Raw genomic sequence first — 24,554 nt, 5'->3', positions numbered from 1 at the left:
TTATTTTTTGTTTGTAGACAGTGCTCAACCCTATGTAAGCAATGATGGCCATGAGCTCCTACGCCTTCAGCTTCAGCCTTCCAAGTGCTGAGGTTGACAGCCATGTGCTACTGCACCTCTCTTGCCTATTACAAATGAAACACCATGATTATTGTTCTCACTGACTATGTCCTCAAAACTACTAAGGATCATTATTTACACACATGAATATTTATCTTATACCAGTAACTGTTATAACTGAATTTTTATTGGACATTTTATGTATTTACATTTCAAGAATTATCCCCTTTCCTGGTTTCTGCTCCGGAAACACCCTATTCCACCCCTCCTCACCCTGCTTCTATGAGGATGCTCACCCACCCACCCACTTACTCCTCCTCCATGCCCGGGCATAACCATACGCTAGGGCATCGAGCCTTCATAGAACAAAGGTCCTCTCCTCCCACTGATGTCCAACAAGGCCATCCTTTGCTACATATGCAGCTGGGGCCATGGGTTGCTAATATGTACTCTTTGGTTGGAGGCTTAGTCCCAGGGAACTCTGCAGATACTGATTAGTTCATAATGTTGTTCCTCCTATGGGGTTGCAAACCCCTTCAGCTCCATCAGTCCATTCTCTAACTCCTCCATTGGGGACCCTGTGCTCAGTCCAATGTTTGGCTGAGAGCATCCACCTCTGTATTAGGCTCTGGCAGAGCCTCTCAGGAGACAGCTATATCAGGCTCCTGTCAGCAAGTGCATCTTGGCATCCGCAATAGTTTCTGGGTTTGGTGTCTGTATATAGTACGGATTCTCAGGAGGGGCAATCTCTGGATGGCCTCTCCTTCAGTCTCTACTCCACATTTTGTGTGGAGAAATTCTGCAATAAAATTTGGAGGATGAGTGGGTGGCTGCATCCCCAACGAGGGGCCTTGTCTAACCTCTAAATATCATTTAGATAGGTTCTCCTTTTCCTTTGTTGGGAATTTCAGCTAATCTCATGCCCATTGGGTTCTGGAACCTCTTGCTTTCCTGGCATCTGAGACTTGCTAGTAGATACCCCCAGTTTGCCATCCCAATTGCTATATACCTCTGTTCAAATTCATGATCCTCTGTATATTTCATCCATGTCTGTCTCATCCAATACCTGATCCTGCCACTCTTCTCTTCTTCCCAAGTCCCTCCCACCCTCTTCCTCCCCTGAGTATTTTGTTCCCCGTTCTAAAAAGAACTGAAGCATCCGCATTTTGGTCTTCCTTGTTCTTGAGCTTCAAATGGTCTGTGAATTGCATCTTGGGTATTTTGAACTTTTGGCCTTATCAGTGAGTGCATACCACATGTTTTTATTTTGTTACTAGGTTACCTCACTCAGGATGATATTTGCTAGTTCCATCCATTTGCCAACACATTTCATGAAGTCATTGTTTTTAATATCTGAGTAGTACTCTATTGTGTAAATGTACCACATTTTCAAGCTTATGGCTATTATAAATAAGGCTGTTAGGAACATAGTGGGGCATGTGTCCTTGTAATATGCTGAACCATCGTTTGGATATATGCCCAGGAGTAGTACTGCTGAGTCCTCAGGTAGTACTATGTCCAATTTTCTGAGGAACCGCCAGGCAAATTTCCAGAATGGTCATACCAGATTGCAATCCCACCAAAAATGGAGGAGTGGTTTTTTTTTTCTCCATATCCTCACCAGCATCTGCTGTCAACTGAGTTTTTTATCTTGGTCATTCTGACTGGTGTGAGGTGGAATCTCAGGGTTGTTTTCATTTGCATTGCCCTAAGGACTAAGGATGTTGAACATTTCTTAAAGTGCTTCTCAGCCACTCATATTCCTCGCTTGAGAATTCTTTGTTTGGCTCCATACTCCATTTTTATAGGGTTATTTCATCCTCTCTGGAGTCTAACGTCTTGAGTTCCTTGTATATATTGGATATTAGCCCTCTATCAGATGTAGGACTGATAAAAATCTTTCCCCAATCTCTTGGCTGCCATTTTGTCCTATGGACAGGGTCCTCTGCCTTATAGAAGCTATGCAATTTGATCAAGTTCCATTTGTCGATTATTGATTTAAAGCATAAGCCATTGGTATTCCGTTCAGGAAATTTTTCCCTGTGCCCTTATGTGGGCTCTTCCCCACTTTCTCTTCTATTAGTTTCATTATTTTTATGTGGAAGTCATTGATCCACATGTACTTGAGCTTTGTACAAGGACATAAGAATGGATTAATTTGCATTCTTCTACATGTTGACCTGGTACCAGTTGAACCAACACCATCTGTTGAAATTGCTGTCTGTTTTCCACTGGATGGTTTTAGCTCCTTTGTCAAAGATCAAGTGACCATAGGTGCATGGGTTCATTTCTGGGTCTTCAATTCTATTCCATTGATCTACGTGTCACTGTACCAATACCATGCAGTTATTATCACGATTGCTCTGTAGTACAGCTTGAGGTGAGGGATGCTGATTCCACCAGAAGTTCTTTCATTTTTGAGAATAGTTTACACTATCCTGGGTTTTTTTTTTTTTGTTATTCCAAATGAATTTGAGAATTTCTATAACTCTATGAAGAATTGAGTTAGAATGTTGATGGGGATTGCATTGAATCTGTAGATTGCCTTCAGCAAAATAGCCATTTTTACAATGTTGATCCTGCCAATCCACAAGCATGGGAGATCTTTCCATCCTCTGAGGTCTTCTTCAATTTCTTTCTTCAGAGACTGGAAGTTCTTATCATAACAGATCTTTTACTTACTTGGTTAGAGTCAAACCAAGATATTTTATATTATGTGTAACTATTGTGAAGGGTATAATTTCTCTAATTTCTATCTCAGCCTGCTTATCGTTTAAAAAGAAGAAAACTACTGATTTATTTCAGTTAATTTTACATCCAGCCACTTTGCTGAAGTTGTGTATCAGATTTAGGAGTTCTCTGGTGGAAATTTTGGGGGGTCACATAAATATACTATCATATCATCTGAAATTAGTGACATTTTGACTTCTTTGTTTCCAATTTGTATACCCTTGATCTCCTTTTGTTGTCTAATTGCTCTGGCTAGTACTTCGAGTACTATATTGAATAGGTATGGAGAGAGGACAGCCTTGTCTAGTCCCTGATTTTAGTGGGATTGCTTCGAGTTGCTCTCCATTTAGTTTAATGTTGTTTACTGGTTTGCTGTATATTGCTTTTACTGTGTTTAAGTATGTGCCTTGAATTCCTGACCTTTCCAAGACTTTTATCATGAATGGGTGTTGAATTTTGTCAAATGTTTTCTCAGCATATAATGAAATGGTCATGTGGGTTTTTTTTTTTTTTTTAGTTTGTTTATATAGTGGATTACATTGATGGATTTACAAATATTGACACATACCTGGGATGAAGCCTACTTGATGGATGATCATTTTGAAGTGTTCTTGGATTCATCTTGCAAGAATTTTATTGAGCATTTTTATATCGATGTTCATAAGAGAAATTGGTCTGAAGTTTTCCTTTTTGTTGGGTCTTTGTGTGTGTGGTTTTTTTTCCTTTCCTTTTTTTTTTTTATTACGTATTTTCCTCAATTACATTTCCAATGCTATCCCAAAAGTCCCCCATAGCCTCCCCCCCACTTCCCTACCCAACCATTCCCATTTTTTTGGCCCTGGCGTTCCCCTGTACTGGGGCATATAAAGTTTGCGTGTCCAATGGGCCTCTCTTTCCAGTGATGGCCGACTAGGCCATTTTTTGATACATATATATCAAAGTCAAGAGCTCCAGGGTACTGGTTAGTTCATAATGTTGTTCCATCTATAGGGTTGCAGGTCCCTTTAGCTCCTTGGGTACTTTCTCTAGCTCCTCCATTGGGAGCCCTGTGATCCATCCAATAGCTGACTGTGAGCATCCACTCCTGTGTTTGCTAGGCCCTGGCATAGTCACTCAAGAGACAGCTATATCTGGGTCCTTTCAGCAAAATCTTGCTAGTATATGCAATGGTGTCAGCGTTTGGAAGCTGATTATGGGGTGGATCCCTAGATATGGCAGTCTCTAGATGGTCCATCCTTTTGTCAGAGCTCCAAACTTTGTCTCTGTAACTCCTACCATGGGTGTTTTGTTCCCAATTCTAAGAAGGGGCACAGTGTCCACACTTTGGTCTTCATTCTTCTAGAGTTTCATGCATTTGGCAAATTGTATCTTATATCTTGGGTATCCTAAGTTTTGGGCTAATATCCATCTATCAGTGAGTACATATTGTGTGAGTTCCTTTGTGATTGGGTTACCTCACTCAGGATGATGCCCTCCAGATCCATCCATTTGCCTAGGAATTTCATAAATTCATTCTTTTTAATAGCTGAGTAGTACTCCATTGTGTAAATGTACCACATTTTCTGTATCCATTCCTCTGTTGAGGGACATCTGGGTTCTTTCTAGCTTCTGGCTATTATAAATAAGGCTGCTATGAACATAGTGGAGCATGTGTCCTTCATACCGGTTGGGACATCTTCTGGATATATGCCCAGAAGAGGTATTGCTGGATCCTCCGGTAGTACTATGTCCAATTTTCTAAGGAACCGCCAGACTGATTTCCAGAGTGGTTGTACAAGCTTGCAATCCCACCAACAATGGAGGAGTGTTCCTCTTTCTCCACATCCTTGCCAGCATCTGCTGTCACCTGAATTTTTGATCTTAGCCATTCTGACTGGTGTGGGGTGGAATCTCAGGGTTGTTTTGATTTGCATTTCCCTGATGATTAAGGATGTTGAACATTTTTTCAGGTGCTTCTCTGCCATTCGGTATTCCTCAGGTGAGAATTCTTTCTTCAGTTCTGAGCCCCATTTTTTTAATGGGGTTATTTGATTTTCTGGAGTTCACCCTCTTCAGTTCTTTATATATATTGGATATTAGTCCCCTATCTGATTTAGGATAGGTAAAGATCCTTTCCCAATCTGTTGGTGGTCTTTTTGTCTTATTGACGGTGTCTTTTGCCTTGCAGAAGCTTTGCAGTTTCATGAGGTCCAATTTGTCAATTCTCGATCTTACAGCACAAGCCATTGCTGTTCTATTCAGGAATTTTTCCCCTGTGCCCATATCTTCAAGGCTTTTCCCCACTTTCTCCTCTATAAGTTTCACTGTCTCTGGTTTTATGTGAAGTTCCTTGATCCACTTAGATTTGACCTTAGTACAAGGAGATAGGTATTGATCGATTCACATTCTTCTACATGATAACAACCAGTTGTGCCAGCACCATTTGTTGAAAATGCTGTCTTTCTTCCACTTGATGGTTTTAGCTCCCTTGTCGAAGATCAAGTGGCCATAGGTTTGTGGGTTCATTTCTGGGTCTTCAATTCTATTCCATTGGTCTACTTGTCTGTCACTATACCAGTACCATGCAGTTTTTATCACAATTGCTCTGTAGTACAGCTTTAGGTCAGGCATGGTGATTCCACCAGAGGTTCTTTTATCCTTGAGAAGAGTTTTTGCTATCCTAGGTTTTTTGTTATTCCAGATGAATTTGCAAATTGCTCTTCCTAATTCGTTGAAGAATTGAGTTGGAATTTTGATGGGGATTGCATTGAATCTGTAGATTGCTTTTGGCAAGATAGCCATTTTTACAATGATGATCCTGCCAATCCATGAGCATGGGAGATCTTTCCATCTTCTGAGATCTTCTTTAATTTCTTTCTTCAGAGACTTGAAGTTCTTATCATACAGATCTTTCACTTCCTTAGTGAGAGTCACGCCAAGATATTTTATATTATTTGTGACTATTGAGAAGGGTGTTGTTTCCCTAATTTCTTTCTCAGCCTGTTTATTCTTTGTGTAGAGAAAGGCCTTTGACTTGTTTGAGTTAATTTTATATCCTGCTACTTCACCGAAGCTGTTTATCAGTTTTAGGAGTTTTCTGGTGGAGTTTTTAGGGTCACTTATATATACTATCATATCATCTGCAAAAAGTGATATTTTGACTTCCTCTTTTCCAATTTGTATCCCCTTGATCTCCTTCTGTTTTGAATTGCTCTGGCTAGGACTTCAAGTACAATGTTCAATAGGTATGGAGAGAATGGACAGCCTTGTCTAGTCCCTGATTTTAGTGGGATTCTTCAAGCTTCTCACCATTTACTTTGATGTTGGCTACTGGTTTGCTATAGATTGCTTTTATCATGGTTAGGTATGGGCTTTGAATTCCTCATCTTTCCAAGACTTTTATCACGAATGGGTGTTGGATCTTGTGGAATGCTTTTTCTGCATCTAACGAGATGATCATGTGGTTTTTGTCTTTGAGTTGTTTATATAATGGATTACGTTGATGGATTTCCGTATATTAAACCATCCCTGCATCCTTGGAATAAAACCTACTTGGTCAGGATGGATGATTGCTTTAATGTGTTCTTGGATTCGGTTAGCAAGAATTTTATTGAGGATTTTTGCATCGATATTCATAAGGGAAATTGGTCTGAAGTTCTCTATCTTTGTTGGATCTTTCTGTGGTTTAGGTATCAGAGTAATTGTGGCTTCATAGAATGAGTTGGGTAGAGTTCTTTCTACTTCTATTTTGTGGAATAGTTTGTGCAGAACTGGAATTAGATCTTCTTTGAAGGTCTGGTAGAACTCTGCACTAAACCCATCTGGTCCTGGGCTTTTTTTGGCTTGGAGACTATTAATGACTGCTTCTATTTCTTTAGGGGATATGGGACTGTTTAGATCGTTAATTTGATCCTGATTTAACTTTGGTACCTGGTATCTGTCTAGAAATTTGTCCATTTCATCCAGGTTTTCCAGTTTTGTTGAGTATAGCCTTTTGTAGAAGGATCTGATGGTGTTTTGGATTTCTTCAGGATCTCTTGTTATGTCTCCCATTTCATTTCTGATTTTGTTAATTAGGATGCTGTCCCTGTGCCCTCTAGTGAGTCTGGCTAAGGGTTTATCTATCTTGTTGATTTTCTCAAAGAACCAGCTCCTCATTTGGTTGATTATTTGAATAGCTCTTTTTGTTTCTATTTGGTTGATTTCAGCCCTGAGTTGATTATTTCCTGCCATCTACTCTTCTTGGGTGTATTTGCTTCTTTTTGTTCTAGAGCTTTCAGTTGTGCTGTCAAGCTGCCAGTGTAAGCTCTCTCCAGTTTCTTTTTGGAGGAAATTAGAGCTATGAGTTTTCCTCTTATCTCTGCTTTCATTGTGTCCCATAAGTTTTGGTATGTCTTCATTTTCATTAAATTCTAAAAAGCCTTTAATTTCTTTATTTCTTCCTTGACCAAGTAGAGCATTGTTCAGCATCCATGTGTATGTAGGCTTCTGTTGTTTCTGTTGTTACTGAAGACCAGCCTTAGGCTAATAGCATGCATGGGTTACTTAAATCTTGTTGTATATGTTGAGGTTTGTTTCATTACCGATTATATGGTGAATTTTGGAGAAGGAACCATGAGGTGCTGAGACAAAGGTATATTCTTTTCTTTTAGGATGAAATGTTCTGTAGATCTGTTATATCTACTTGGTGCAAAACTTCTGTTAGTTTCACTGTGGTGTTTCTGTTAAGTTTCTGTTTCTATGATCTGTCCACAGGTGAGAGTGGAGTGCTGAAGTCTCCTACTATTATTGTGTGCAGTGCATTGTATGCTTTGAGCTTAATACATGTTTGTTTATGAATGTGAGAACCCTTGTATCTGATACTCACAAGTTCATCTTGGTAGATTTTTTTTCCTTTGACCAGTATGAAGTGTCTTTCCGTATCTTTTTTGGTAACTTTTGGTTGAAAGTCAATTTTATTCAATATTAGAATGGCTACTCCAGCTTGCTTCTTGGGACCATTGGCCTGGAAGATATTTTTTCCAGTCTTTTACTCTGAGGTGTGTCTGTCTTTGTTACTAAGGTGCATTTCCTATATTCACCAAAATGCTAGGTCCTGTTTACATATCCAGTTTTCTAGTCTATGTCTTCCTATTGGGGAATTGAGTCCATTGATGTTTAGAGATATTAAGGAAAAGTGATTGTTACTTCCTGTTATTTTTGTTGTTAGAGGTGGGATTATGTTTAGGTGGCTATCTTCTTTTGGGTTTGTTAAAAGATTATTTTCTTGCTTTTTCTAGCATGTAGTTTCCCTTCGAGTTTTTCATTTATTATTCTTTGTAGGGTTAAATTTGTGGAAAGACATTGTGTAAATTTGGTTTTGTCACGGAATATCTTGTTTTCTCCATCTATGGTAATCGAGAGTTTTGCTGGGTATAGTAGCCTGGGCTGGCATTTGTGTTCTCTTAGGGTCTGTATGACATCTACCCAGGATCTTCTGGGTTTTAGAGTCTCTGGTGTAATTCTGATAGGTCTGCCTTTATATGTTACTTGACCTTTTTCCCTTACTACTGTTAATATTCTTTGTTTGTTTAGAGCATTTGGTGTTTTGACTACTGTGCGATGGGAAGAATTACTTTTCTGGTCAAGTCTATTTGGAGTTCTGTAGCCTTCTTGTATATTCATGGGAGTCTCTTTGTTTAGGATAGGGAAGTTAGTTTTCTTTTATAATTTTGTCGAAGATATTTACTAGCCCTTTAAGTTGGGAATCTTCACTCTCTTCTATACCTATTATCCTATTGTTTTGGTCTTCTCATTGTGTCCTGGATTTCCTGGATGTTTTAGGTTAGGAGCTTTTTGCATTTTGCACGTTTTTTTTTTTTTTGATTGTTGTGTCCATGTTTTCTAAGGTTATCTTGTACACCTGAGATTCTCTCTTCCATCTCTTGTATTCTATTGGTGATGCTTTCACCTATGACTCCTGGTCTCTTTCCTAGGTTTTCTATCTCCAGGATTTTTTCCCTTTGTGATTTCTTTACTGTTTCTATTTCGCTTTTTAGATCCTGGATGGCTTTGTTCAATTTTTTTCACCTCTTTGGTTGTGTTTTCCTGTAATTCTTTAAGGAATTTTGTGTTTTGTCTTTAAGGGCTTCTAACCGTTTACCTGTGTTCTCCTGTATTTCTTTAAGGGAGTTATTTATGTCCTTCTTAAAGTCCTCTATCATCTTCATGAGATGTGACTTTAAATCTAAATCTTGCTTTTCCGATGTGTTGGAGTATCCAGGACTTGCTATGGTGGGAGAACTGGGTTCTGATGATGCCAGGTAGCCTTGGTTTCTGTTGCTTAGGTTCTTGTGCTTTCCTCTTACCATCTGGTTATTTCTGGTGTTAGTTGGTTTTGCTGTCTCTGACTGGAGCCTGTCCCTCCTGTGACCCTGTGAGTCTGTGATCTTAGGTGTGTCTGCACTCCTGGAAGACCAGCTCTCTCAGGGCTGGATTTGGGTACAGATTTGGGTACAGGGTTAGTTAGCTCCAGGGTGCAGATGTCAGTAACACTCTTTTACTTCTGTTTTGTCGATAACAAATTTAATGGGCAATCAAAAGTTTAAAAGATCAGGTTTGCAGATAACAAATTAAAATATTAAAATAAGGTCATAGATGTTACTTTAGAGAACTATAGTCTTTTCTACTAAAGGTTAAAAAAATGTATCACCTAAAAACATTTGTCTGCCCCACAGATTTTTTTTTAACTATAGCTAGCCTTGTTCTAAGCCATCTTGTAGCACCTCAGATAAGTATAAATTCTTTCCATGCTATACTGAGTTGAATAAGAAGGTAACTGTGCAAATCAAAGGGAGAAAGCCCACGAGTAGCGTTCCTCCATGGTCTCAGTTCCTGCTGAGAGCATGCTCTCATCCTTCTGGTATGGACTGATTGTAACCTACAGAGTATGGCAAATAAGCCCTTTCCTCTCAAGCTACTGTTTTTGGTCAGCAATGGGGAAGCAAGCTAGGATACTTGCATTCACACTGTCTACTGTGTGGAGTAAAGATGATCCAGCCAAGAGAGGCCAGAAAAATTAATGGAAGAAAATATATCAAAGAAAACTCATAAAATAGAATAATTATTTTAGAAACTGCATTCATTTATTTTAGAATGTGTATCTCATAGATAAGTCTATAATAATGTAAGATATAATAAAATCTTAAAAAGTAAAATTAAAAACCAAATAGGGGAAAGTTCAGCACTAGACTATGCATGTTTTTAAAAGGCATCATCTACTTTATAACTGTTTGTTGAGCTCTAATGAATACAGGTAGAGATATTTCAAAACTTCATCTTTTTTATAAGGCTCAATCCTGTCAGTAATATGGCCCGTATAGCACTCTGACTGTCACCCTAATGTTTGGGAACAAGTGACTACAAAACAACAATAAAGCACCAAAAAAACCAAAAGACACAGTTTTACCATTTTTGGCACTGACACATGCTTGACTTAGGAATAGTAGCCAAACTTCTTGACTTTTCTGGTCTTATCTTATAATTTAGAAAATAAGGACATTACAGCCAGACACTGTGTATTAAATCCTTCATGAGTTGAAAAAAACAAATTTTTAACTATTTTTTTGGTCTAGTAGTTTTAAAAATCTTATCTAGATTATATATACCACATATTGCCAATTGGAACAAAAGGTACATCCATTGCACATAGGTGACTGAATCTTAAAGCAGTGATGAGTTGATCTGAAAAATCACTCAACTACTAACTCTCCTTAAATATAAAAATGGTATTTAATAAATCATTAAAATTCTTAAATACCCCCATGGCCTCATATAGTGATGATGAACTTATTCCTCAGAGGAAGATTCACTAAGATACTTAGTTTGTCCTTCCTGAAGGGGATTTATTGTAAGCTGTTTGATGACAACTCAGTGTGGTCCTCCTGGTCATTGTGGCCCAGGAGCTCTAGACTTCTATACAGAGAGACTCCACAAACTGAGGTGCTATAGACTAAGGATGGTGAAAGCCAAGTGTTATCTTTGATGTACACTGAACTCATCATGGCAGTTAATGCTTTAGATTTATACACTGTGTTTATCACTGAGAAAAAGTGGGAAATGTGAGTTCTATAAATGAAGAAAAATGCTATATATAAACAGAAGCAAAATTACCAAGTGATAAAATACTTGGGTATCCATTATTAGACTTAGTATTAGAATCTACCCAGTATAAATGAAGGAAAAACAAAGCTAATGTCCAAATTTATGGTTCTTACCAGAATAATTTTCACTTCTATCCCTAAAAATATGATTCAAGCGTGAGTGAGCTAGCTTTTATGGGAAGGCAACAGAGAAAACAAGATGGTTACCAAGAGTCTATAAAGTTAATAAAGAGAAGATAGAACCTCAATTACAGTATGTAGATAATGGACTTTCTAAAAACATATATTTGGAAAGTTAAAAGATAAAAAAGAAAAAAATCCTTAGAGGAAAAACTATTTTGAGGGGAAAAAAAGCCATGTTAAAAGTTCAAGTATGAATAGCTAGGTAAGTCATTTCTCTTTGAGTGGCACAAATATATATAAATGAATGTTAGGTATATATAATCCCTACAAAAGTGTGGACATGGAATGTCCCATGTGCTAAAAGTTTACTCAGCTTGGCACTGTTTTGTAGGAAGCAGGAATGTGGGGACAACGTGAAGGGGCCAAGCAAGGGTATCTTCTGCTATCCTTGAAGCAGAAAGTGAGATACCAGATCCTTCCTTTTTCTCCTTCGTCTGTGTCCAAACCATTAGGCCATGTACTTGCTCCATCATGTGTTCCACGCATGAGGAGCTGTCTTAGGTCCAAAGAAAATAAGCCAGTAAGTGATAGACTAAAACCTGCAAAACTGTAAGTCAAAGTCACTCTACTCTTTCATCTTGAAATCTGATTGTCCCAGGCATTTACTGCAGAACCACAAATTTTGCTTACTCACTCTCTGTTGAACAAAACTATTTACACAAGACCAAGGGTACTTTACACAAAATAGGCATGCTGAACTCTTCACCTTATGACTTTCACACATGCATTTTTACCATATGATAAATTCTTTTATTCTTTTTTTTTTTTTTTTTTTTTTTTTTGAGACAGGGTTTCTCTGTATAGCCCTGGCTGTCCTGGAACTCACTTTGTAGACCAGGCTGGCCTAGCCTGTCTCTGCCTCCCGAGTGTTGGGATTAAAGGCATGCACCACCATGCCCGGCAATAAACTCATATTTTAAAGTATTGTAAGTTAGCATCCATTGAATTCAAACACCACAACCCTGCATTTGATCCTAATTATTACTTAAGACAAATTACATAATTTTCCTTAGACCATAAAGGTAAGAGACCTGGGCTTAAACTTTTTAATTATTACATTACTTTGCTTCTATGTAGGTTCAGCAATGAGAGTTCAAGTTTCAAGTCTCCTAATTCTGATTAAGGACAGGCCTATACAGATCCAGCTGTGTGAGCAGCATCCGTTAGTATAAGAATGGCGGGAAGACACCATGAGTAATTTATCCATCTTCTATTCCTCTTACTCTAATTTTGTTCCTTAGTATCCTATGATAACTACATCCCCACATTCTCTGTAGCTGCCTGTGGTCCAAGGATGCCTTAATGCAGATAAAACTCAAGAGAAAATATTCCTGAGTCCTTTCTTATACATTCAGTATGCAAACTGCCCCTCTTGACAGACTATAAAGAAATGTAGCTCAAGTCGTAAAGACCACTAAGACAGTGAATCAGCTCTAAAGAGTACTAACCCCACTGTGTTCCCTGGGGATTCAGCTGGCCTTTGGTGTGAATCAAGTACCCACTCCAGGCTGGGACACTGATTACACTCTTTCCTCTCTTCCATTCCTATCAATCCTGTTAACACCAGCATCCCTATAGCTTGCAGGGGCCCCTTTACAAACCTCTATTTCATTTACTAGAGACTCCAACACAACACTTATATCCCTATCACTCCAAATATAGGCTTTGTCCCACTACAGTAACCCTTGCTCCCAACACAACCTCAACTCCCTAGGAACCCTGCCTCGTGGTATGGAAAGGATCCCCTTAGCTATTTCCCAGCCCTTCTAAGCCTATTCTATCAGCCCCACTCTATTCCCCTACGACACTCACTGACCTGTAAACACACTCTGTACCAGGGAAGCTACAGCCACCACACTTTCCTAAGGCAACAGAAACCAAGGAAAGGAACATATACAAGATCAGAGAGCAACACCTAGAATTATCTCAATCATTACTGCCTAGACACTATTGTAAAAACAGTCCATAAAAAGCCAAGGCAATATGCTCCCACCAGTGCCTTACAACAGTATCCTTGGGAAATACAAAGCCGCTTTAGCAAAAGACAGGAACTTGAAAACAGCAGTTACAAATATGTGCAAGGACCTTAGAAGACTATATGAATAAATTCCTTAAGGACTTTGCATTGACCCATCCCAACACCTACCCTATCAATGAACTGCTGCAATGGATAAAGGGGACCAGCCTTACAGATCCAAAGCCACAGGATCTCTATAACACAGGGCAACAGCAGGATATCAAAGAGGAGATCCAGTGAAATTCCAAGATCAATAGAGTAGCAGAAGCCAGAGGTCTCTTTCCATACCAAAAAGTCATTGCAATGAGCATTTGCAAGCAAAGAAATATGGCCAAAAGGGTATGTGTGAGACACACTGTGGCACTTCAGCCTCCACAGTGAGATTCCTTTCTCTGCTCAGTTGGAGGCAGCAAGGGTGGAGGATGTAGTCTATGGAGGAGGAGATGAGTGGGATTGGGGTGCACAGTGAACCAATTAAAAAAATTAAAAAGAATATGTTGTATGAAAAAAATTTCAATTAACAACAACAAAAAAGGCAGAATTATTACCCCTGGGGCTGAAGAGCTGGCTTTGCCATTAAGAACTCATACTGCTTTTGCAGAGAATCCAAGTTTGGGTGCAGGCATCCATATCAGGCAGATGACGACTGCTGCTCTGGAAGCTCCAGAGGGCCCCAAACAGCGGCACCTGCACTCATGGTCCACATTCACAGTCTTATACACATAATAAAAATAATAAATATTACTAAAAATAAATCTTAGCCCTTATTGAAATGATCGCTGATTACAAATCAAGATGCTTCACTTCTGATAAAAATGGAGACTATTATATCTATTTTATGGGGCGTATGAGGATTCAGATGATGGATATATGCAAAGTACTTTTAAGACATTTAAAACACTTTTTAAAAATTATCCTAAAGCTGGGCAGTGGTGGCAAATGCCTTTAATCCCAGCACTTGGGAGTCAGAGGTAGGCAGATGAAAAAATGCGAATTTCTGAGTTCAAAGCCAGCCTGGTCTACAAAGTGAGTTCCAGGACAGTCAGGGCTACACAAAGAAACCCTGTCTCAAGCCCCCCCCCCACCCCCCCAAAAAAAATTCCTAACAAAGTTTCTCATAGCTAGCCCAATCAGGAAAGTTTCATATTAAATAAATAAAATTTGTCTTCCTCGTCCTTTCAATTCTTCATTTTTCACAAAAGACTCATTCTGTGCTTTCAAGGGGTCCGGAGGGGCGTTGTTTTCCTTTGTTTTTGTCTCCAGCACGTTTTTATTCTTTCACACATTCTTGCCTTTTCTCTAAGACTAAAATCTGCTTTCCGCTATGTATCAAGTCTGGCAAGTTAATTCCATTTGCACAATGACCACACCCTTCTCTCTGTCCCAGGCACTGCCCTGGCTGAGCTGCTCACTGACTGTTCAGGAAGGCACAGCAACAGCAGTAAGGGCCAGCCAGGCATTACTAACACTCTTGTCTCACAGGCCAGCTCAAGAGTTCTAGCAACCACATGTTGGCTTAGAACTATCCATACTGAGATCTGACGCCCTCTTATGGTGTGTCTGAAGACAGCTACAGTGTACTTAGATATAATAATACTAAATAGTTTTTTTAAAAAAAAGATTTGATTTCCAGCTGCCAGGTAAAAGGAACTACACTTACGATAATCTTATCAGTTACATAGTTTAGAATACAAATGTATAGACCTAAGATTATTTTAAATGGTACTTTATATTTCTATGTTATAAACTAAAATGCATAGGGCTTTTTAATTAAGCCATCAAATGGTAAGATTTTGTGAGCCTGTATTTCCAAATTCCACAGGTTTAAAAAGATATTTACCTCAGAGGAAAGAAGTTTCCTGGAATTTTGATTTTTAAAATTAATGGAAAAAAGTAGGAACATTTGTATACAAGCATAAACAGGAAGTAAATTTTCTAATAATATATGCTCTAGAGGATGGCAGCAAACTGAAACTGGGAACTGCATGTTTCACCAGAGTACACCAGTGACAGACAAGCGTCTGCAGAGCTCAGGTCAGACGTAAGACTGAAGCTTACAAACCATCTGCTTCCCTCAACAGCACAAGCCCTCTCCTCCCCAAGGCTGTTGGCTGTCCTTTCTCTTGTGTGTGTGCTTGTGTGTGTGTGTGTGTGTGTGTGTGTGTGTGTGTGCGCGCTCACGCATACACACATGCATCTGTCTGTCCATCTTCCACACATCCCACCTCTCCCATTCTTTTCTTTGACTTTTCACTCTTAGGTTGTGTTTTATGTTAACTCTGGAACTAGTGGGAAAGCACAGAACTAATCATGGAATACACTTAGTTTAACATGTGAGGGTGGTAAACCACAATGCTCCAGACTCTGTAACTCCTAATCTGGCCCCTGCCTTTTGTCCTAGCTGAGAATATGCCCTTTCCTAGTACTACAACCTCAGATCAACTGGTTTAAACTACCTGTTACAGTCAAGGCCCTCTTGTGACTCTACAGGAACTGTCACTTGCCCTTGACACTTTCCCTCTACTGCCTTTCAGTTCAGCTTTGATTTACTTCCTCCGCAATGCCTCTCCTTATGCTTCCAACATTTGTGAGTATGGCTCCTGTGTTTATATTTGTATTATAAATATATTTTTATATTTTTATTGTAACACACATACTTCTGTTATATTATGTTTGACTTGCTTATCTAGCCCACCAATTTTCTGGATGGTGATATAGTTGCATTTGTATTTAGTAAACAGGCTTAAACAAAAAAAAATTCCAACTTCAAATCCATTTGAAAAGTGACAGGAAGTCATAAAATTATATTTTATTACTCATTGGTCATAGCTGGTTCCAATAATACCAGCAGGCTCCTGAGTAGTGACAAAGGGAACCACTAACACAGGCCAACTTCCTTCATCAGACCACAGACTTAGGCCCAGTTCTAAACTCTTAAGACAAGACAGCCATGTATCTGTTGGATTGAATTCAGCCCTCAGTAAAAGTTTCACTCTGGACAATGGTCAGGAATACTCTTTCATCATGCATTGTTTTGGAAGGGTAGAGTCATACCTTTTTGGTAGTTCTCAGAAGAGCCCTTAACTTCAAAACTGTGAATTATCCATGATTCACATACACAAAGCAAATGCTGAAAAGAACGCATTCATAGTTTTATGGGGAAAAACCCAAGAAAATATTTTTAAATATTGCATATGCTGTATGTTAAGTTCAACAAACTTTAAAGTTTAAAGTATTTACATGCTAATTATTAACATTAATTTTGATTATCTCCAAATTAAGTTACTTCAAAGTTCAAAGTCCAGGTGTCCTTCTGAATCTCTGAGTCACAGAAAGGAGAGACAATGGCTGGTTTAAAAGCTATTCCTTCTGATAGCTGATATAAAAAACTAAAGTCTAGCACAAAAAGGGACAAAGGATGAAGGACATTATTATTGATCGCCATGCTGCAGATATAGGTTAAGTTATTGAAGAAGTAGCAAAAATGAAGTAGGCATAAAAACATAAACATAGAGAAAAACTAGACATCCTCACTCTTTTAATCCGCGTATCCAATATGAACATCTGTGGTAATCACAAGCATCAGCACATCCATAAAGATGCCAATAAAGAGAAGACTTGGCGGCACCTAGGAGGTAACTGTGAAGTTAGGGCTGAAGACAGCACAGGAGCAGAGCACTCCCAGCATGCACTGGACCCCAAGCTCAATCCCTTTACTAGAAAGGAAAAGAACAGTCTCGATCTAAACACCTTAAATCCATCACTTACCAAATTACAGTTTTGATTTTTTTTTTTTAACACTATACGAGAGACCAGCCTTAAACCCAGAAAACAGCGCAATGACCTTGCGCAACTGTAGTGGAATGGACGGTTGGCCCAATTACAGGAACAATGTTCAAACAAAGGCTTGCACCTGTTCCTGCTGTGTGTGCGACAAACAGAGGAAACCCACAACCACAACTGAGCAAGTGTGGTTCCAGTGCCACAGAACTTCAACTAAGTCATGCCTGTGGGGGAGAGGCTGGCTAAAAAGATGATGATTAAATAATGTACAAGGGAACTACATGCCTGGCCCTTTATTTCCTTCCTTTAAAGATGATGTTGAAAATGAGTGGCCAAGGCAACAGATGATACTTCTGATAGAGATGGAGACAGAGGGAGGGTGCAAGGAAGAGAGACAGAGACAGAGACACAGAAAGAACCAGCTAGCCTAGCTTAACCAAAGATCTGTCCTACCAATTGCTGCTGCAGAAAAGTATATCTGTATATACTGTGTCACAGTGACTTTATATGCATCAGTATTATCTTGGCTTTAAACAGTATCTAGCAAGGTTTTTTGTGTTTCTAATCTCACCCCCCCACACTCTCTCTCTCTCTCACACACACACACACACACACAAACACACATGTCCTCAGGCCTCCCTCCCTTCCCTCTTCCTCAGCCCCATTGGTTATATATAAATACTTACGATGATTTCCCACCTAAACCATACACTACCACAATCACTTCACTGAGCACCCTCATCACAACTTCTCATATCATACTTGGCAGAGAATAACTGAATTTCTTATCACCAAACCTACAAGCACCCCTGCACCTCCTCCCATATTACAGTAACAGAGACAGACTCCTCTTTGTTACATGTTCCAGTCTGTGTGCAATTATACACTCTTCTTTGACCTCCAATTCTACCTACCCCTGTGGTACCAAGCTCTGTTTTTCTTCCTATCCTCTCTGTGAGCATCAGAACAACTAACACTCTCCCAGCCAATCGGCACACTTGGCCAGGTGTCACCCTTTACACTCATCACAGCTGAGACTCTTGCATGGCTCACTAGATCTACCCTTTGCCACCCTCAGCCTCTCAGTCTTGAATGTGCTCACCATATGTACCATTTGCTGTTGTTATTTTAAGGTATGAGTAGTCTAATGTTGAATATGTCAATCAGATCAGTGTCTCCTACCTCAATGCTCCCAAGAGAAGTGAAGTTCAAAGAAGAAACTGGGTGGTTAGCACGCCAATACACATGACTGCCTACTACCAACTTAGTCTCACGGCAACTCTCAGACCTCTTTACAGAAAGCAATCTTATAGCTAGTCAGAAGTTAAGAGCCAAGAAAAAGTGCCATTCTCATCTGCCGCAGCAAGACAAGAAAGGAGACTGCTATGGAATGAATTGTACCTTCTCCACATTTAGACACTGAAGTCCTGACTCCCTGTGTGTTGGTACTTTGAAGTGAAGTCTCTGGAAAATAATTACATTTAGCTGACATCATGAGGGTAGAGCCGTCACGATGGGATTAGTTCCCTTGTAAGAATAAACACTGATTCCCTGTGTTCCCTGTCTCCCACCACCATGCAAGGATATGCTGCCTACGAGCCATCAGAAGAGCCCTCATTACAAGACTGATCTAACAGCACTGTGATCTCAGAATGCCTATCCTCTGCAGCCCTAAGGAAATACACTTCACTGTATGTGCCATTCAACCTACAGTATCTCTTATAGCAACTCTCCAAATGAACGTACTGAGCACAGTTAAAACCCCACACACCAGCTCCAAGTCCATTCTGATTCAACAGTAGTATCTTTAAGGAAATGCAGGAATATTGGTCTTGAGATTTTGGTTTTTGTTTTCAAACACTACATTTTAGTTCACAACTGTAGAAAATGAAAAACCAAGCAAGAGTAGGGATCATAAAGAGCTTACTGAAATGCAGTATCACGTAAAAATGAAATAAAGGATACTTACCACCACCAAGAATGTAAGAATCCGGGCGGCTCCCCCAATGTGATGTTTTTTTCCCATCTTATCTAAAATAAATAAAAAACCATATGAAATGTTTTCTGTGTGGTGCTTTGCCCCACACATATTATTTACCAAGCAGTGCTTTTCTCCTTTAAGTGCTACCATAGATTTCAGTTCATCATCTTCATATTAGTCTTCGCTCCGTTTCCCAAGTACTCCTTTTACAATGTGATTAAGAGAATGATTGGTATAGGAGAAGATGCCACCATAACTTCCTTAAATTTGCTTCCTGCCACTCCAGTAATAAACTGTCATGTCTTGGTGCTCCAAGGCCATCTGTGCATGATCTTGAAGAAGCTGACAATGGCTAAGCCAGTAAAGGCATTTACCTTCACTGTGCAAGCCTGCTGACCAGAGTTCAAATGTAGGGTCCTACATAAAGCAAGTAGAAGGGAACCCCACATAGTTGTCCTTCTGTTTCTACATGCATTATCATGGCACATGCATTCCCCCACACATGTAAGTGCACGGACACACGCACATGCACGCGCGCACACACACACACACACACACACACTAAGAATGTGTTTCCTACCTTAGTCACTCATTAACTGCCTCCCTGTTAAGTTCTTATCCACACAGAGTTCTAAGAGAACAACAGAAGTAGAAAGGAGGGAAAGCGCTAACACCATTGTCATCAGGGCTGCTCCTCCCGCAGCAGAGTGAAGACAGCAGCTCATTCTACTCCATCTGTTTCTAGCATAAGTAGACAGGCTGCTTCTTGGCTCCTGAGATGCACAAACATAATTGAGCAACACCTTGCCTTCAAGAGCTGTAGTCCAGTTCCATGAGGCTACCCTGAGCGGGATGCTCAGTGGCTCTGGTTCTCGTTCTTTCTCTCTCTCTCTCTCTCTCTCTCTCTCTCTCTCTCTCTCTCTCTCTCTCTCTCTCTCTCTCCCTCCCTCCCTCCCTCCCTCCCTCCCTCCCTCCCTCCCTCCGTCTCCCCCACCCTTGGTAGTCAAAAATTCAGCTAGCAAAGTTTCCTATCCATAGTTTCATAACCAGAACCTCTTTAGTTTGATCTTTCAGCAATAATGATTGGTTATGGAGATGAATGATTTTATAAAACTATATCACTTCACTGTTCTTTCTATGCTTTTTTAAATAAGCAGTTTAGTTACTTGCCTAGATGATATTCTTTCTGTTGTTGTATTTAATGTGCTTTTAATTAGCGTGTCTGAATCCTGACTGATACCACCGCATCACAGCACTTTATGAAAGAATATTTGAATTGAAATTCTTTTAAACAGAATGAAGCATAGACATTAAAGTTTAGTGGTTTTACAACCTTGCTATGTGAATGAAGAAAAAATTAAGGTTCTTGTTTGCCTCTGTTTTCTCATCTATAACAGAAGCTAGTAATCATCTACCTACAAAAGGTCTGAGAGGACAAAGCTGATCAGGACGCCACTTGAATTAGGGAATACGGAAAGAGTATAACTGTTGGTTGCTGAACCATTTGCTTCGACCCTGAAGAACATTCTCACAAAAAATTACTCCAGTCTCACTGTCACCTATACCAAAAAAAAAAAGGGGGGGGGGATGATATGTCACACGGAAACACTTCGGTGTTTAGGTTTATACTAAGCAAAATTTAGCTTACTAATCAGACATTGTGGCATACCTTCATGGTTATCATACATACAACCAAGAAAGACAAAACAGTTAGATGTAACAAAAAGAGGGCTAAAACAGAACCCGGTCCCTGAGGAGAGCCTGCTGATGGGGAGACCAGTCAACAGGTGATCACAGCAGAGCTTGCCCTTGGAGATAAATGGAAATTATAATATGGGACCTTTGGAGAGTGACCTTTAACCCCAGTCTGCAGAGGTCAGGGAAGCCTGCCCAGGGGAACTTGGGGGTTGAGAATTTGCTATTTTCGTAAGTGTAGAACACTGGAAGCCATGTCCCACTCTGCATCTTCCCACTCTCTGTAATGCCCAGGAAGAGGTGGCCACTCAGTATACATGTAGAGATTACTGTAGAAAACTCTATACGTTCCCTGGCTCAATTAAAAGGTAGCTTCTAGAACCACCTTGGTAACTGCAAGCTTGATCAGACAGAGGCTCATATCCTTGCAGAGTACGCTGCTGAGGAGGAGTCTCAGACTTTATCAAGCACATCCAACCACTCATCCTCCCTCCACTGCCACATGAATGGACTGCAGCAAAAACCTGCGATTCCTGCCAGCAGTGAAAAGGAGACCATGACATTTCCAAATCTCTGAAAAGGCAGAATTCTAAACAGATGCTTTTGATCCTTCTGTTGTAGGTAAAGCTTTAATGATGAAGAATGGGAGAAATGGAAGGCTGCTCTTTTCAGAGCTGAAGGAAGAGAGAGTAGTAGACCTGGACGCTGCGCTGAGCCCTGACTAGTAATCTAAATCCCCAGTGTAAAGCTGTCATCATGGTGTGCTGGCCCGGGAGAAAGAGGCTGAGCATATGTCCTCTTTCCCAGTGGTCCTTGGCAGATTCTCAGCTTCCTGGTCAAGTATTCTCTTTGCTCTATGTTCCAAATACAAACCTTACTGTAGGGTGCTGGACTGCTAGTTGATCTCAGCTGTACCTCACTCACATGGATAATATACAGGGTATTGTCTGGCAGAGCACTGGAGAATAAAGTCAGGTTTCTCTGTACTTTGATGGGAAGGATTTATAATTGTTATGATTATGAAAAGTAGAGTCTGGCTTTGAGAGAAAAAAAAATCTCTTTGTTTTGGTGATAACAAACCAATATAGACTATAACATATCCCAAAGGATTCTTGTATATTGGTAGAGCAAGAAGATTCCTGAGAGAGAGGCTAGATGAGTAAGCAGGGACTAGATCAAACAAAATTTCAACTCTCAAAGCCTAAAATGTCGAAAATTCTAGAAGAAAACATGGTGAACACTCTTGAAGCCTTTGAGATATGGCAAGAACTTTCTGAATAGGATTTCATCAGCAAATATTGACAAGTGGAACAATATGTAATTAAAAAGAAACTACTAGACCAAATAGGCCATAATAGAATGGGGGAAATCTTCACCAGCTACACTTCAGATGTAGCTAACATCCATACTTTACAAAAAGGAGGAGGTGTCAGAAGAAGAGAAATTAAATACCAAGAAACTAAAACTGATAGTCAACAAACAAATAAATGAAATGAACATACAGTTTTTAAAGAAAGAAACAGAAGTGCCCAATAATTATGTTTAAAGTGTTCAGAATCTATAGTCATCAAGAATGTACAAATTAAAACCACTTCAAGATACCATCTCACGCCAGTCCAAATGCTATCACCAAGAAATCTGACAATAAATATAGGTGAAGATATGGAAGGAAAGAAGTCCTTAGCTAGTGCTGGTTGGAGTACAAAATAATACAGCCATTAGCTATCAGTTTGAAGGTTCCTCAAAAAGGTAAAAATAGAACTGCCATAGGACCCAGTTATTCCACTCCTGGGAGTATGCCTGGAGAACTCTTATTTCCTTCTACAGAAATATTTGCACATCCATGTTTATTGCTGCTCTATTTTGTGTAGCAAGGAAATATAACAAACTTAAACATTTATCAACATACAAATGGATAATGAAAATTTTCTAAAAATAATAAAGAAAATGAGAGTATAGGGAGGGACTAGAAAGGGCTCCAGAGTGGGTAGCTATGAAAAGCAGTAGGGAAAGGGGAAAGTAATGTAATTCTATTTCAATTAAAAATAAATTAAGATAAATGTCAGACAAAATAAAATTGAATATTATTCAGGTCTAGAAAAAGTAAAAACACAAAATCTGGAAGAAAATGGATGGACAAGAATGTATAACATTAGAGGAAGTCACCCAAATTCAGAAAGAAAAGAGATGCATGGTCTCCCTCCAATGGAACCTGTAATGGAACCCCTGGTAGGAGTTAGTATAGTTTAACATCTCGTAAGAAGACACAGAAGGGGTAATATTAGGTGATGCAGAAGGATCCAGTACACATAGGTGGGTGCACGAGTCATGCCAGAGGGTGCTAGGCTCAGTGTCTGTCATTTTTCTTTTTCATAATGGCATAAGTGAAAACCAAAAGCCTAAGTGAAGCTCCAGGGCCTCGGATGGAGGCTCTAGCCACAGTTCACTGTGATGTGCAAGGGAGATGCGAGCAAGCTTTTGTTTGGCTCACTCTATTTACATATAATCCCTAAGTACATAAGATAGAAATGATTTGGATTTTTGTTTGTTTGTTTTTGTTTTTTTGAGACAGGGTTTCTCTGTGTAGCCCTAGCTGTCCTGGAACTTACTTTGTAGACCAGTCTGGCCTTGAATTCAGAAATCCTCCTGCCTCTCTCCGCTTCTCTGCTTCTCTGCTTCTCTGCCTCTCTGCCTCTCTGCCTCTCTGCCTCTGCCTCTGCCTCTGCCTCCTAAGTGCTTGGATTAAAGGCAAGCACCACCACTGCCTGGCCTATGATTTGGAATTTTAAAGTAAAGAACTAATGAAATATCAGAAAGTAAACAAAAACAACAACAAGAAAAAACAGCAATTTTAAGAAAGTTAAAAGCTTGAGAAATCAGTAAAGGTAGGAAGACTAAATGTGAACAATAAGTACAAATATATCATATCATATAAATGAAGACAAATTTTAATGTGAGTTCTAGTAACATAAAAGATATTGTGGCCGGGCAGTGGGAGCACACGCCTTTAATCCCAGCACTCGGGAGGCAGAGACAAGCGGATTTCTGAGTTCAAGGCCAGCCTGGTCTACAGAGTGAGTTCCAGGACAGCCAGGGCTATACAGAGAAACCCTGTCTCGGGGGGGGGGTGGGGGGTGGGGGGGGGATGATTGTGTATTTGTGTCTCTTTGTATCTGACAATATAAGTCACTCATTATATTCTTTGGTTCATAAACACTAAAGAGTATTTCTTAATTAGGACTAACGAGAAGTAAAAACTCCTGTGTCCTATTAGATAGTACTTAATCCAAAACATTTTTACCTTTACACACATCTTCTTGAAAGCTCGTAAGATCACCAACATGCCCCAAACACTAAAATTCTGATCACTAGAATTAACCCAATCAACTTTTCAAAATACTGTTTTTCATACTTGATGCCAGTTCACCTTGCTTTGCATAACATGCTCGTGTAATAAAACAGCCTTAATATCCTTAATTAAAAACAAAGTGAAATTACCTAAGGTCTCAGTCCAGGGACACCGGAGGTAGGATGAGTCACAGTCTAACTGCCCTGCAGACTGAAGTGGAAACTTAAGGGTTCTTTAGAAAGTCATTTGGTGGCACACGCCTTTAATCCCATCGCTTGGGAGGCAGGCAGGCGGATTTCTGAGTTCGAGGACAGCCTGGTCTGCAGGGTGTTTTCCAGGACAGCCAGAGTTACACAGAGAAACCCTGTCTCCAAAAAAAACAGAAAAAAAAAAAAAAAAAAAAAAAGGTCGTTGGATGGTGTTTTGCTGGGGCAAACACCTGAAGGAACATTTCCTTAAAGTATACACAGTTGTGAAAGGCTAACGCAGACTCATTAAGAATCATTTCACTGAGGCAGACACAGGAGAGCGTATGTTCTGCTAAAGCAAATACAGGAAAGGGCACGTGATGAAGGATTCTTTGCTAACTACACACATGTATTGGTCCGCCTTACACTGTGGAGTTGAGCTGCATTT

General features: G+C 39.7%; 1 protein-coding gene and 1 long non-coding RNA gene across 27 annotated transcripts in view; both read right to left on the bottom strand.

Moving 5' to 3' along the window:
* The window catches only part of Ssbp2 (single-stranded DNA binding protein 2), a 245,871-nt gene that overhangs the window by 147,917 nt on the left and 73,400 nt on the right, over positions 1-24,554 (bottom strand). For 24 of the 26 annotated variants that reach the window (XR_003950464.1, XR_003950466.1, XR_003950463.1 and 21 more), the window contains one exon: positions 18,863-18,924. The exons of the other annotated variants lie outside the window; for them this stretch is intronic. Coding sequence is in view for 10 of the 24 variants with exons in the window: in XM_011244554.1 (XP_011242856.1) it covers positions 18,863-18,924 (62 nt within the window). In the remaining 14 variants the exon portion in view is untranslated. The remainder of the gene's footprint in view (positions 1-18,862; positions 18,925-24,554) is intronic. 26 annotated transcript variants of the gene reach the window in all.
* Positions 18,926-24,201, bottom strand: Gm41016. Its single transcript, XR_873721.1, has 2 exons — positions 24,068-24,201; positions 18,926-19,647 (listed from the first exon to the last, which is right to left on the bottom strand). It is a non-coding gene; the product is annotated as a predicted gene, 41016 (long non-coding RNA).

This window comes from Mus musculus, chromosome 13 (assembly GCF_000001635.26).
Source record: "Mus musculus strain C57BL/6J chromosome 13, GRCm38.p6 C57BL/6J".
Lineage (NCBI taxonomy): Eukaryota > Metazoa > Chordata > Mammalia > Rodentia > Muridae > Mus > Mus musculus.
This window is presented reverse-complemented; position numbering and strand designations above follow the sequence as displayed.